The 14,807-nt window shown below is 36.0% G+C and overlaps 4 protein-coding genes and 1 non-coding gene across 5 annotated transcripts; 3 read left to right on the plus strand and 2 right to left on the minus strand.

Moving 5' to 3' along the window:
* Window positions 1-121: 121 nt before the first annotated feature.
* LOC127901198 (ATPase GET3A-like) lies at window positions 122-3,636 on the plus strand. Its single transcript, XM_052437892.1, has 7 exons — window positions 122-648; window positions 931-1,052; window positions 1,797-1,947; window positions 2,366-2,476; window positions 2,657-2,795; window positions 2,882-2,997; window positions 3,254-3,636. Exons 1-7 carry the CDS (start codon window positions 367-369, stop codon window positions 3,428-3,430), a joined length of 1,098 nt encoding a protein of 365 aa, XP_052293852.1. The 5' UTR covers window positions 122-366; the 3' UTR covers window positions 3,431-3,636.
* A 235-nt stretch (window positions 3,637-3,871) lies between these two features.
* TRNAL-AAG (transfer RNA leucine (anticodon AAG)) lies at window positions 3,872-3,952 on the plus strand. The gene has a single exon. It is a non-coding gene; the product is annotated as a tRNA-Leu (tRNA).
* Window positions 3,953-6,000: 2,048 nt separating this feature from the next.
* LOC102616842 (ubiquitin-related modifier 1 homolog 2) lies at window positions 6,001-7,116 on the minus strand. Its single transcript, XM_006490915.4, has 4 exons — window positions 6,952-7,116; window positions 6,561-6,636; window positions 6,397-6,479; window positions 6,001-6,242 (listed from the first exon to the last, which is right to left on the minus strand). The coding sequence occupies exons 1-4, from the start codon at window positions 6,972-6,974 to the stop codon at window positions 6,125-6,127; spliced, it is 300 nt and encodes a 99-aa protein (XP_006490978.1). The 5' UTR covers window positions 6,975-7,116; the 3' UTR covers window positions 6,001-6,124.
* A 362-nt stretch (window positions 7,117-7,478) lies between these two features.
* On the plus strand, window positions 7,479-10,460 carry LOC102616545 (peroxisome biogenesis protein 16). The gene is made up of 8 exons (XM_006490914.3): window positions 7,479-7,808; window positions 8,237-8,294; window positions 8,521-8,737; window positions 8,851-9,155; window positions 9,278-9,546; window positions 9,681-9,748; window positions 9,931-9,992; window positions 10,097-10,460. Exons 1-8 carry the CDS (start codon window positions 7,740-7,742, stop codon window positions 10,156-10,158), a joined length of 1,110 nt encoding a protein of 369 aa, XP_006490977.1. The 5' UTR covers window positions 7,479-7,739; the 3' UTR covers window positions 10,159-10,460.
* A 689-nt stretch (window positions 10,461-11,149) lies between these two features.
* On the minus strand, window positions 11,150-14,247 carry LOC127900929 (subtilisin-like protease SBT1.1). The gene is made up of 2 exons (XM_052436393.1): window positions 14,196-14,247; window positions 11,150-13,861 (listed from the first exon to the last, which is right to left on the minus strand). Exon 2 carries the CDS (start codon window positions 13,854-13,856, stop codon window positions 11,556-11,558), a length of 2,301 nt encoding a protein of 766 aa, XP_052292353.1. The 5' UTR covers window positions 13,857-13,861; window positions 14,196-14,247; the 3' UTR covers window positions 11,150-11,555.
* Window positions 14,248-14,807: the final 560 nt, after the last annotated feature.

A 14,807-nucleotide genomic window follows, 5' to 3' on the forward strand; every position in this document is an offset into this window, starting at 1 on the left:
TATAATCTAACCCAATATTAATAGTTAGTCGAATATTCGAGAGGATTAAAAAATTTTAGCAGTATCATATTTAAGTTGATATAAATGGGTCTCAATAATTTATATAGTGTAAATAGCAGCCTTAAAAAAAAAATTGTTAGTCGAATCGTGCGTGCCAGGCAGCCATAGCGTTAGGCAGCAACCAAGGCCGTATGGAGGGACGGACAAAAGTGATGTCATCAGTTGCAACTGAAGTGCTGGATTTGTAGGAGAACTCGTGCCCGTCTCAAAGGCTTAATAAGAAGAGAAGAAAGCGGAAGCAAAGAAAGAAACAGAGAACAAGAGGCAGTGAGTGAGTTGAAAAAGAGGGAAAAAAGAAAAGAAAAGATGACGGAGGAGGATCAAGATCAAGATCAAGAATTAGAAATTCCAGAGGGCAGTGTACGGAATATACTAGAACAAGATAGTCTCAAGTGGGTCTTCGTCGGAGGCAAAGGCGGCGTTGGCAAAACGACATGTAGTTCAATTCTCTCGATCCTTTTGGCCGAGGTCCGACCTTCTGTCTTGATCATATCCACTGACCCAGCTCACAATCTCAGCGATGCTTTTCAGCAACGCTTCACCAAAACACCTACTTTAGTCAATGGTTTCTCCAATCTTTATGCCATGGTACGCCTTTCATTTTCATATGTCCTCCTTCATCTCGCTTTTTTTTTTTTTTTTTTTTTTTTTTAGGGTTCTTCAATTTTAGTGTCAATTTGGTTTTTCTTTTTTCTTTTTGAATAAATTGGGGGATGGGGTTCATTGTATTTGTTAATTTCTTCCCTTGGCCTGAATCTGTATTTAGACATTTTGATGTTTCACCATCTGAGATTTCCGTTTTATACTTGGCATTTGTGAATTGATGCCATCATTTAATTGTCCCTATCTTTCGTGTGATGCTCTCTACAGGAGGTGGATCCTAGTGTCGAAGAAGAAACGGGTTCTACCGAGGGAATGGATAGCTTGTTTTCTGAGCTAGCAAATGCTATTCCCGGTATTGATGAGGCAATGAGCTTTGCGGAGATGCTCAAGTAAGATTCTTCAAACAACTATATGCATTTTTCAAGTGGATTTGCAATTTCACTGATCTTAATCTTTATACAGGGACACACTTGGTGTGATATGCTTGTTGTTCGGTTTTAATTGCCATTCACCTTGCTTCTATTGCACATCTTCCTACATTAGCATTAGTGGACCAAACAAATCAACAGACTATTAGTTTCTTGTGCATTTTTGAGTTATGTATGTATCTAATGACAAATTAAAATGCAATGCTGTAGGTTTGAAGATTTCTTGTTTAATCTTAAGTTTGATAGTATTTAGATATCCACTGCATTTAAAGCACGCATTATCATGAACTAAATTTTGCTTCCAGTGTGTACTTTGACTTTAATTCATCTCAAAATTTTGCTTTCTTGATGACCTATTATGATCTGTAGAGGCTTTATTCAAATATTATACTTTGCTCTATTTGACGGCATCGTTTTAGGTGGTATTTGAATGTTTAATCAAACAGTCAAGCATGTCGATGGTGCAAGTTTTCTGCCTTATTCAGTTGGATTTTACTTTTCTTCACACACAACATGGAGCTCCGAATGATTGCTTTATGATTTGGATGAAAAATGCTCTTTTATTTGCTCTTGCATATGTGTCTTGTTTTGTAAACAGACGACTGAGAAAGACATGATGTATACTCTCTCTGCAGTCTTTGTTTCATATATTGTATAATTTGCTTGCCATCTACTAATTCTTTTGCACAAATAACTTTGCCCCAGATTGGTGCAAACAATGGATTATTCTTGTATAGTATTTGATACAGCTCCAACTGGCCATACACTCCGGCTATTACAATTTCCTTCAACCTTAGAGAAGGGGCTAGACAAAATGATGTCCTTGAAAAATAAATTTGGCGGCATGATTAATCAGGTATGTTCTTTAGTACCCAGATATGTTCTTTAGTTTTATCTAGCGCAATCATCTGGTTGTAGAAATTTTTGGCCTTTTTGAATTGAGACTCCCATTGTGCGACTATCAGGGTTTGAAGTGCGGCAATCTGGTGTAGTGTGACTTTAATGCTTACTTTAGCAATTTGCAGTGGTTAACTATTTTGTTATAATTGTCCCCTTGCCATTAATGTTTCGGTATTCTTCCTGATAAATAATGAGCCCCTTTAAGCTTTTTAATTTGATTATGTCTTTTAATCCTCCACCATGGTTGGAACTATCAAAACATTCTTAGTTCTGGTTTCGTATTTTTAGGCGTTTATTTTACGTGTAAAGTATAAACCTACAACTACTGTCTGTGCTACACTTACTTTGGTTAATTTTGAAACTTCTCATGACAGATGACCCGTCTCTTTGGAATTGATGATGAATTTGGGGAGGATGCTCTCTTAGGAAGGCTTGAGGGCATGAAAGATGTGATTGAACGAGTTAATAAGCAGTTCAAGGACCCAGTAAGATAGAACCACATGATTGTTGTTTTTTTAAGTGGAATTCCTTTTATTCATTACTTTTTAGATGCTATTTTTTTCCAAAGTACTAGGATTTGTGAAGTTGCTTAAAATCTAACTTGGTTTTCCAAAACTTCCGGAATCAACTATTGATATCCATATGCTGTGTTTCCTTGTTGGCAGGACTTGACAACCTTTGTCTGTGTTTGCATTCCAGAGTTCCTCTCTCTCTATGAAACTGAGCGACTTGTGCAGGAGCTAACCAAGTTTGAGATTGATACACATAATATTATTATTAACCAAGTACTTTATGATGATGAAGGTGAGCATCCTGCCTCTATTTGCCCTTCTGATATTCTTGTTCAGACAATAAGTTTGACCATCAATAGGCATGCATTGTAATTGTAGATGTTGAATCGAAGTTGCTCAGAGCTAGAATGCGAATGCAACAAAAGTACCTCGATCAGTTCTACATGTTGTATGATGACTTTCACATCACCAAGTTGCCTTTGCTGCCAGAAGAGGTAAAATTCGGACTGCCAAAAGTTAAGCATACCTTAGCCATTCATGCCATGTGAAAATTAATGAAAACAATGTTCTATTTTCCAAAATATTTTGGGATGAAAAGACATGCCAATATTTGCTTTATCCGTAGCCCAGATTTAATTCAGCTTTAGTTATAGGATTTATAGGATTACTGAAATTGCTGACTTCTTTATACATATATGACTTTTAGAATTACTTGTCAGCACATTGATTAGCAAAATGTGGATTGAGTAGGTAACTGGGATTGAAGCTCTGAAAGCTTTTTCACAACATTTTGTTACGCCATATCAACCTTCAACCAGTAGAGATACGGTGGAAGATCTGGAGCGGAGAGTGTCCACTCTAAGGCAGCAGTTGCAAGAAGCAGAAGCAGAGTTAGAGAGACTAAGAAAAGGAAAACAGGTGGCCTAACGATACTTTGCTCGCAATTACAGCCTTGGCTTCTTTTTATTTCACCTGCTGACAACAGAGGGCATCCTGTTTCATTGGGCCGCCATGGGAATTCATTCTTCTATATTACTGCAGGATAATGTTTCATAACAAATTTATTTCATGAATACTTTACTTATATACCTTTTAAATCATTACATGAGATTATTCTTTTCCTTGTCGAACCATCTGAAGGGTTTTCTTTTGCTGTTTTAGTCATTACACTTGAACTGAAACGATCTCTGTCATTTCAGTTCTAAGCTTACCATTTTCTTTAACACTAAAGATTATATGCTGATTTAGATATCCTTGTTATGCTTGTATTTAACCGAGTTGTACTGCGGTGAAGACGGCAAACGGTAGAGCCGTCATTTGCAAATTGTTACAAATTCACAGTACATTTACCATGACACTACAACAATTGTTGAGATGGCCGAGTTGGTCTAAGGCGCCAGATTAAGGTTCTGGTCCGAAAGGGCGTGGGTTCAAATCCCACTCTCAACACAACATTTTAGTACTATTTTGTTATTATTTTATAAAATAAATTGGGATTGGGGATATTCAGCATAAGGATTTGGAGCGTTAGAGCATCACTAAAAAATTCTTCAAGTAAGATTTTATTATTTATTTAAAGAGTCATATCAACATTTAAGGTTCTAAAAAATACTTCAATTTCAAATAAGAAATGATATTCTCTCTTCAAATTTGAAGAGTTACTTTCTCTCTTTTTAATTTATATTTTATTATTTTTTGTTGAAGAAAAATAGAAAGGTGATTTAATTACTATTGATTTTTCCTTTGAAAAAATAGTTATTTAATTAAAATAATATTAACTCATTTTTATTTGAAAAGTCTTTCGGAGAATAATATTTTTTTTCACCCATCTATTTACCATATAAGTAAGCAAATGAATATTTAAAGAGTAAAATTTATAGAGTCTTTTGGAGATGCTCTTAATGTTATCAACCAGCCATCTAGACGAACCAGGCCCTACTAGAGAAAAAAAAAAGAACGATAAATTGTTTGGATTAATTTGCCGAACATTCTATCCATTTAGGAAATAAAATTCACAAGGTTGTGTTATAAGGATCTAGGATTTTAAAAGCTCCATTCTTTCCCATATGTTATAAACCAACCATTCAGCCGGACCAGGCCGTGCTGGAGAAAAAATAATAATAATAGTAGTAGTAAATTGTTTGGATTGATTTGCCGAACCACGAACATTCTATCCTCAAAATTCAACATGGAAAATTGATAGCGTGAATATTTAAAAGACAGCATGTCCTATGTATCATAATCAGGCCAATTGGATTAATGCCAATAGTAAGATTTTACATTATGTTTAATCGTCGGATTGGAGCATCAAAATTAATAATGTTTGTTTCATAAAATAAGAGTGGGAATTAGAATCGTGAGTTCATCCCAATTTGGTAATAGAGAATGGAAGATTGATTTTCAACGAGGGTCGGAGTTAGTCTCCTATTCCTAGGAGTTTCAATTCTACCCCTCATTAACATTTTGATATTCCTACAATGCTATCTCTTTAAATGAAAAATATAAATATCAAAAAATAAAAAAGCAAATCCCTAAGCCAACTCCTCTCACCAAAGCTCCGTCCAGTCCAATGCCATCGCGACCAAACCCATCGTCCTTGCCAAAATCAAGCGCATCTGTCGTTATTGGTTTGTCGGCTATGGAACATAAACTGGTTGTCGATTTCGTCTGCATTTGAGTTGTCTTGATTTCATCTCTGTCCCGATTTCGTCTCCGATGACCACAATTCCGATCTGATGATGATATCGACAACGATGATTTGTTGTTATTGATGATGATGATTCAATTTTGATTATTATTATTATTTTTAAATGGATAATTAATAATAATAATAATAATCACAATAATAATCACAATAATAATCACAATAATAATCACAATAATTAAAATATAAAATAATAGTTATGACAATGTTAACTAATTTTTTTTTAATAATTTACAATAGTTTAATTTTTTCTAATTTCAAAACAAAGTAAACATATAAATGAAAATGGAGTCCGTTCCCATTTCAATTCATACTACTCAAGTAAACAATTTATATTAATTTCAATTTCTCATTTTGATCCCAACCCACTCGATTCCCATTTTGTAAATGCACCATTGTGTTAAACACTAAAATATCAATAAATCCTATAACTCAAATTGTTCATCACCTGATTCTATTGTTCTCCCCACCAGGTCCTATGCACCCCAACACAACTTGGTAGAATGGTAGCAACAAGTGGTGCCTCTGTCTCTTCCAATTTGAGCGGAATGGCCGAGGTTCAACAAAATAGCCTCTGTGACTTGCAAAAGCAGGCAATGCATTTCAAAACAGGAAGTCGGTTCACTCCTGCCTTGTTCCTCCGCAATTATAGATGTATACTTAAAACCCTCTGTTAAATATTAGATAAAATTGTAGCTTATTATTTTTAGTGGCCGGTCAGGCAGCATCATTATCAACCCAAAAACTATGCAAATAGTCATTAACATGCATGACACCATAATGAGGCTCAACAAAACATTCAACATCTTCATCTCATTCCACATGCTTCAACAAGCATACTCAATACCCAGACAAGGGTACAACCAATTTTCAATAACAAGTGCTTATCATCTAAGAAATTACAATAATTTAGCTTATCACCCGCCGTGTAAAGTTGAAATAAAAACAACCACATCCTTTTCCTCCAGTGTGGTATCCAGCTGCCCACTGAGCTCCCAGTCACAATCATTCACAAGTACTAGAACACCAGGTCTCCTGCATGACAATTGACAACCCAACCCAAATAAGATTTTAAGTAACACTTGTTCAATTGGAGGCTGTATTAAGATTTAAGAATAACAAACTCGCATTAGTGCAAGTACAAATTCAAAACTTGGCAATCAATTCCGATGAGCAGCTTATAACTTACACAGAATCTCCTTTCATGAACATTTCAGGCCTCTCCTTGATCAAATTGGTGCCGACCCAAGAAAGCAAATCTTTCATAATCAACTGAAAAGTAAGAGAGAGCATTAAATCATACGGGCAAAGAAGAACAAACTCCAAGCAAAATTGTTAAGAAAACATATTTACCTTCTCTGATCCTTTTGGTGGAACAACATCGACATTATGGACCTTTACCGAATCACAAAGAAGCTCTAACCCTCCACTGCATTGAAAATTACTTCATTAGAAATGAATGTTACAAGACAACTAAGTTTCAAAATTTCATAAAAGGGACAAGGTTAAGACTGTTTGGACATGAATCCACCACATATGGTTGATAAGAATTTGCTAAGTCAATATGAACGAAAATTCCATACCTACCAAGCATGATTTCAAATATAAAAACCAACCAAAAAGGTGACATCTATAAGAAATTGCAAAAAGAAAAAAATATATCGTCGATTACATTGAATCCAAAAAAATTATAAGATCAAAAACTATATAAGCGAATAGACAAAATCTGAGAGATACACGTTACCCGAATTCTAGAGTCAGTTGCATGGTTCAAGATTTGCAGAAATTTCAGAAATTTGCAAAACCCTAGAAGAACAGAGATGTGAGAACGTTGTGTTAACTTGACGAAAACAATAATAGCCCTTTGCTTGTTCTCAATAAAATTTCGCATGTAACTGTCCGAAAATAAAATATCAAATATATCACAAGGGTACAAAATTGACAATCACGAAATTATCCCTAAGTGAAATAAATTAAGAGATGCGACGCCGTTTCCACTTAGTTCATTTTCCGTCCTTTCATATGGGGTTTGTTAAGTGATGGGGGTGGCCAGCGGCCACGAGCCCACGCCCCACGACTACAAAGCTAGATTTCAGTATTTTTATAAAACTTCACAACAAACATAGGACAAGATCGAAACCATCCACGTGGATATCATGCACCATTTGATCTCCAAGCTCATTAATGGTCAGAGAAAACTAAGCTTTCGGCCCATTCAACGGTTCCGATTTGATTATCCGTTTTTAGCCGAAGGTAAATTAAGAGCACCTCATCATAAACTCACACTCTCTCCTCTCTGTTTGTCCCTCTCTCTCTCTCTCCCCTGTTTCCGTGTATCTCGTCATTTCATTGGAGCTTTTGTAAACGACAAAATCAAATCCAAATTAGGGCTAGATTAATTTGTATTTGGTCATCTGGGTCTGGTCCAAAACCACCAAGGATTTAAGGTTCACTAAGTTAAGAGTTTGGGTTTGGACTCGGCGCTTTCGAAAGCCGAGTCTTTTTCTTTGTCTTCATAGAGTTTGTGAAGCTATGGATGCTTACAAGAGATGGGTAAGAAGAAATAGAGACTATGTTCACTCCTTAGAGTCTCTTGCCAATGTAAGTTTTTTTTTTCTCTTTTTTTCTTTTTAATCTATTCATTCATCAATTATGTGTAAGATTGTGCTGTTTCTTCATTAAGAACTTGTACTTTTTGCGCGGTTTAAAGCAAACTAAATATTGGTGAATTTCTAAATTGAACTTTAGCTTTATTTCTTCAATTGTTATTGACAATAATGAATTTGCTGCTACTATTGCTGTTGCTTGCTTTGATGTTATCACTTAATCAATGTGTATGTTTCTACTTAGTAATTGTTGCTTTTATTGACTATTTCTATCGCTTTAATTGTTGTTTTGTTGATTGTGTAGTGGAATTATTAGTGACCTGGATTCGAGAGAATTTGCTAAATGGGTCTTGCTTCACTGTTTTCATTATGCTTGGATGTACCAATGACTCACTTAAATTCTTTATTGGAATTATTGTACAGGGATTGACATGGCTTCTTCCAGAACGGTTTTCTGAGTCAGAGATAGGACCAGAAGCAGGTTTTGTGAAACTTTGGTAACATTTGTTTACTTCTAGCTGGGTAGAACATAGGGCTTTCTTTCTTCTTTTAGAGTTTTAGCTATCTCTCTCTCTCTCTCTCTCTCTCAACGGAAAGCATTAGATTGATTTCCTAGATTTCTTGCCAACCAAACAACTATTAACACTTTTTCCCTTTTTTGGGTCATCGCTCTTTTACTCGTGTGAAAATTTGTTAATCTTTTGCAGTTACTACTTTCTTGGGTATAATCACTGCTATCAACGAACATATAATCGAAACGACTCCAAGTCAAAAGGGTTCAGTTTCCTCAGAGCCTCATTCATTCCCTTATTCATTGTGTATTTCTGCTCTGAAGGACTTGGAAACATTGGTTGAAGTTGTAGCACAACATTACTATGGTGATAAGAAAAAATGGAATTTCATTGCTATTACTGAAGCCACCAAGTAAGCAATATTGGTAATCTAGTGCTTGTGACTCTTTATCTTCTTTTATTAGGTAATAAACATTCATTGGCATCTGTTTATTGCCTTACAATTGGGTATTCATTGTAACTCAGGGTATTAGTCAGGTTAGCTCTGTTCCAGAACAGTGGATACAAGATGCTTCTGCATGGAGGGGAGACATTGAATATTGAAATGCCTTCAGATGATTCCAATTCTCAGCTTAACATTAGAGGCTGTCCAAAGCCTGAAGGGAATCAGAGGCATGGTTACTTGCAAAATAATTATGGACACAACTCTTGGAATCTAGAAGGAAGGGCATTATCTGCTTTGAACAGATTTGGAGAAAATGCTAGGATGGTTTCTGAGCCAGTGTGGTTGCAGAGGATTCAGCATCAGCAAGCACTAATGGAGCTTCCTGGTAATCAGCTGCTTAAGATTTCATAATGGCATATGACAACTCATTACAATTCACGAGATAACTCCACGAAGACCTGGCATTGTTTATTCCACTAATACTTGGCATTGTTTTGTTTTTAACAGCTCCGATGGTTGAGAGGCCAACCCTTTTGAAACTATTGTCTGCAAAGGGCGCTATTGGAGCTTTATTTCTTATGGGAGAAGTGCTCTTTATCACAAGACCCCTTATTTATGTATTGTTTATCAGAAAATATGGAATTCGATCATGGATTCCCTGGTTTCTTTCCTTGGCTGTGGATTTTACGGGGTTAGGCTTTCTATCATTAGCTACTAGGTCAAGGCATGATGGAAAAGAACAAACGTTTCATCTATCCACATCCGAAAAGGATGAGGTTAGAGTTCCTCTGATAATTACTCAGATATGTTTTTCACACCTGGTTCATTAATTCTTGCTGTGAATCCCGGCACTTTAATATTTGGAAACTTTTATTTTTGCATGCTAAAACATATTTAGTGTTTGATTCAGTTGAAAAGAAGGAAACTTCTGTGGGCACTTTACCTCATGAGAGACCCATTCTTTAGCAAGTACACCAGGTATGTAGATATTTCAGAAATTACATAGTTTAGTTCTGTTTTCTTTAGATAGAAGAGATCGGACACTGCAGAAGTTCTTTTTGGACAAGCTCTAGATATACCCTCAAAACTGTTTGTGCAGCCATGAATCCTATTTTAGTCTGTTGACTTTCTAAGAAATAACACGACGCTATTTATTTCAGGCAAAGGCTTGAAAGCACTGGAAAACAGTTGGAACCCGTACCTATAATTGGGTTTTTAGCAGGTTGGTTTGACTTTTAGTTCTGACTCATTTCCAGCTTACGAGCTTTTATCTGGTAAACAAATTAGTTTCCTAGTAACATTGATATAATCTCTTTGAATGTGCAGAAAAAATCATAGAGCTTTTAGTTGGTGCCCAGACGCGATACACTTACATGTCAGGATCATAAAATGATGGTGATGAAAACTTACTCTTGATAGCTCTACTCTTTTTAGGCAAAGGTGGTCTTAAAGATTGTGGAATACTTATTTGAAATTTTGTTATTTCAATATTCTTTGCACCGGATACAGATATGATGTCAAAAGGCTGTATGTGTATCAGTCTTAAATACTGTGCATCTGATAAATAAGAAATACAAGAAAAATTTCATCAATATTCAGAAAATACTTGTTAAACAAATGTAAATCAGAATGAGATGATTTTACAGTTGTCTCGTTGAGGTCTTTAATACAGTTTATATTCTGCTTGTAATTTCCCCCTATTTAAGAAAACTAGTTCAAAGTTTTTTGACCGCCAGAATCAGATGCTTACGCTATCTTGTTCAATCAGAAAAACCGAGCTCGACTGGTATTGTTTTCCAATTGATGTTATCACATAATGAAAGTGAAAGCGACGATGTTTTTGAAACCTATATTCTATTTATGAGTATGTACTTGGGTTCTGTTTAGAATTGAGGTGTTGTACCTTTTAAGTTATAGTTGTTGTGGAAAAAAAATTATAATTATAAAATAAAAATTAATAATATGTAGTAAATATAAATTATAAATAATAATTTTAATAAAATTATTAATGATATAATAAATTTTTTATTATTTAATTAAAAATCATATTAACATAATTTTTAAATTACAACAATTAATATTTATTAAATATTTTAGTATTGTACCTTTTAAGATATAGTTGTCCAATTTTAATCTCAAATGCACCTTAAATATAAGTTTATAAAACATGTATTCTAAATATAAAAACTTAAATATTCGTTCAATTGCATTTGGTTGAATTAAATAATCCAACCAATGAATTATATTAGAGAGCATCTAATAAAATTATTTGGCAATAATAATAATAATAATTTATGTACGAAAACGATATTTAAATGAAAAGTATGATAAGTTCAGAGAAAATTTCATTTGAAAATATTATCTTATTCCTTTTCATAATTGTTTTATTTGTAAAAGTAAAATATGATTACATTTTTTTTAAGAAAGCCCATCCTCTTTTAATTTATTCGGCTAAGAATCAAAGAAAGCTCCTTCAAGTAATAATACGGCAACTGATACATATCATACGATGATCTCGTCACCCCATCCCGCTGACAGTTGCCTTTTTTAATCTTTATTCTGTCTGAATAAAGTTACAATTAAATCTTGATTTGCTATGATTATTTTTAAGCATTCCAAATTTTTAATAGTTACATTGAACTTGAATTTGGAATCATTAGGGTTGGTCTTGACTCTTGAGAATTTGGAATCATTTTGGTTGGTTTTGACTCCTCAAATTAAGCACTTTTGATTTCTTTGATACATTATTCCCAGAAGACAAAAGCTGCTACAGCCCTGAAGAAATCTACTGCCAAGTTACGGCTATGGGGCTTTTAACTGCATATTTCCCGGAAACCCAAGTTAAAGAACCAAAGGATTCATTTGATGCTCCTCGCAGTGAAACAAAAGTCACCTTGTAACTCAATATCTCGCCAATCTTCTGAAAACTTAAAATGGGAGGCGTTATCGTGACCAAAACTCCATTGGGCTCCTCCACTTTCACTGCATAAGTACAATAACTGGTTCCCACATTAGTCACACTCCTCTCATATTCTAAACTCATATTTTTTACGTTGCCTTTGAAATTTACTGCAAAAGAAGGGTAGTTTAGTTTGCCAGGGTGAAACGCTGAAGGATTAGGGCAAGTAAAATTCCCCCCGGCAAATAATGCTAGCTGTAAGGAGGTATAATTTAGGCTGCACAAATAGTCTAGATAATATTCCGTGGCTATATCGTAAATTAGCCCAGGATCAGATGCACTTTCTGGATCAACATGGCCTGAACCAAACGCGAAAGCCGTAGCCAATGGAGTGTCGCTAGAACCACCCACGTCGGCAATTGGAGAGTTTCTGTTGTTTAGAGTGTATGCCGTTGTCATTAGGGCTGATTTGATTGCAGCTGTTGACCAATCTTCATGGACTGATTTAAGAAGTGCTGCTAGGCCACTAACATGAGGGCAAGACATTGAAGTGCCTGAAATTATATTGAATAGAACTCTTCTATCGTCACTTTTGAGCATACTTGGGCTAGTCGTTGCTGGCCAAGCAGCCAAAATATTCACCCCGGGTGCAGTCACATCTGGTTTGATCACATCATGTCCAACTAAACTCGGCCCTCTTGATGAAAATGACGCTATCACAGGTGCAGGATTACCAAAAACTGTTCCTTTGAAAACAATGGAAGCCGTTGGCCTTTTTGTTGAGTTCACATATTTTTTGACGGCTTTACCTGCTGAGGCTCCTAGTGTAGCAGCTGGCAAAACATGGGCATCAGCAATAAGTTCTTCACCTTCTTTATCTGAGTTCAGCAGTAACATTCCTGCTCCTCCAGCTAATTTCACTTGCTCTCCCTTTCCGGTTCGGCTATTAATTCCTCGCTGGCAGATCACAATCTTCCCCTTTACTAACTTTCTATTGAGAGAGCCGTTGATACAATACTCAGCTCCTGAGACGCCTGCAGTTTTTCCAAAGACAAGGGGCAGCTGCTTTGATCCCTTGCCAGAATATAAAGATGACCCTTCGAAAGAATGTCCATTCCCTAGTTTTACAATTGCTGGAAAGCTTCGATCAGTGTAGCTTGCTGCCACAGTCATAATCCATGGTGCCGTATTATCAACAGTTGAAATAGATGGCCCTGAATTGCCTGCTGAACATGAAACAAAAACCCCACTTTGGGTTGCCCCAAATGAGGCTATTGCTACAGTGTCTCTGTAATAAGGCCTGGAGCTGCCTCCTAGAGAGAGTGACAGCACATCAACTCCATCAGCGACAGCTTTATCAATTGCAGCAAGTATATCAGAGCTAGAACAACCTAATGACCAGCAAGCTTTATATGCTGCAATTCTTGATGTGTACCTCATTCCAGCTGCTTTGCCTCTCGCTAAGCCAAAAAGGTTCGCATTTGCTACAATATTACCAGCTGCAGTTGATGCAGTGTGTGTACCATGGCCTTGCGCATCTCTTGGAGATCGATAATCCACTGTTTCATTGATTCTTCCAACAACAGATTCATAGCCTTTGAAGAAGGCTCTTGCACCAATGAGCTTGTTGTTACAATTTGATTGAGAGAACTTTGTACCTTCCTCGCATCCGCCCTTCCATCTAGAGGGTACTGGAGGCATGCCTGTATCTTGGAAAGCGATGTGTTCTGGCCATATCCCAGTGTCAATAACACCAACTATCACATCTTTTGCCAAGTTTGTAGCATCCCAGAGTCCGATGCCACTTTCTAGGCCAAGAAAATGTGGGGAATATGTTGTGTGGAGAGTTAGAAGTTCATCAGGAGTGGCAGAGAGAAAACCGTCAACTGTTTCTAGTGATTTGAGTTGTTTTGTTGAGAGCTTTGCAGAAAAACCAGAAATGGCATTTTCATAAGCATAAAGAATCTGAGGAGGTGTTGTTTCTTGTTCTTGATCCTCCTGCTGGGATGAGAATTTGTTGATTGAATCTATCACCGCTTCATAAAATTGTCTGACACTGCCTGGAGAATGATTTGCTGCTATCTTGGACTTGTCCATGTGAATTACATATGTTGTCTGTTTTCCTATTGAAGCAATTGATGTGGTAGCCGTGAGGACTAGCAAAAGCAAAAATGTCCTCAAGACCATGATGGCTGTAGAAATAAAATCAATTGACATCAACAATTTATATTTGAAACAGATAAGTAAATGGAAGAACAAAATGCTTGATTTAGAACATGAACTTGAAATTTTTTTACTATCAATGCACCTGTTAGATAATATTTGGTTCAAATTAATTGGGGAAAAAAATGAATGTGGAACTTATGCGTAGAGTACTAGTTGATTCAACTAACAACATCTCTTTAGGTCCTAATATCCAATGTGAGACACCAAAAATATACAGACATATTAGCGATACAACATGTGGAATGCTCAACTATGTGCACAGTGCATGAAAAATTCGGAAAACATGAGAGACATTTTTACCTCTCTCCTTGCCTCAAGAAAAGAAAATGAGAATTTGCAAGTTTAACACAATCAATGAGCACTTGAAGAGGATATTATATAGGCCAAAGTACAGCGAATCACTAGTCTAGTAGTCATTACAATAAAAGTAATGTTGCCATGTTCCTTTTTTCTGTTAACGTGCACACCTTTCTTTGCCTTAAAGCGTAAGCAAAAGGCTGCCCCAGACCTCCGCTACTAATCGCTAGAGACACAAAATTTGTGATGTGAGAGAGCAAATGCCCATAAAGACTATAAATTTGAGTAAGGACCCCGATTTAGAAGATTTTGATAAATAATGCATAAGTGCTGTTAAATGAATATTGTCTTAGCTGTGTTATATCAAATATTGACATGCAAAAATCCAAGTTCAAAATTAATGATTTTCCTAACTAAGGAACTTCTCTATTGCTTCTCAATAAATGTAGACATTCTTTGTAGCTTTACTCTGCATTTGTGATCATCAGGATAAATACACACAATTTTGATCATCTTGTAAGAGTATGCTATTCTAATGAAGTCCAGCTATGTAAGCTAACTCTTTTTACCTGGGGTGGGGAGTGGGCATGTGGCAGAGGAGGAATAATGATCCTT

The sequence above is a fragment of the Citrus sinensis genome, chromosome 3 (genome assembly GCF_022201045.2).
Source record: "Citrus sinensis cultivar Valencia sweet orange chromosome 3, DVS_A1.0, whole genome shotgun sequence".
Taxonomy (NCBI): domain Eukaryota; kingdom Viridiplantae; phylum Streptophyta; class Magnoliopsida; order Sapindales; family Rutaceae; genus Citrus; species Citrus sinensis.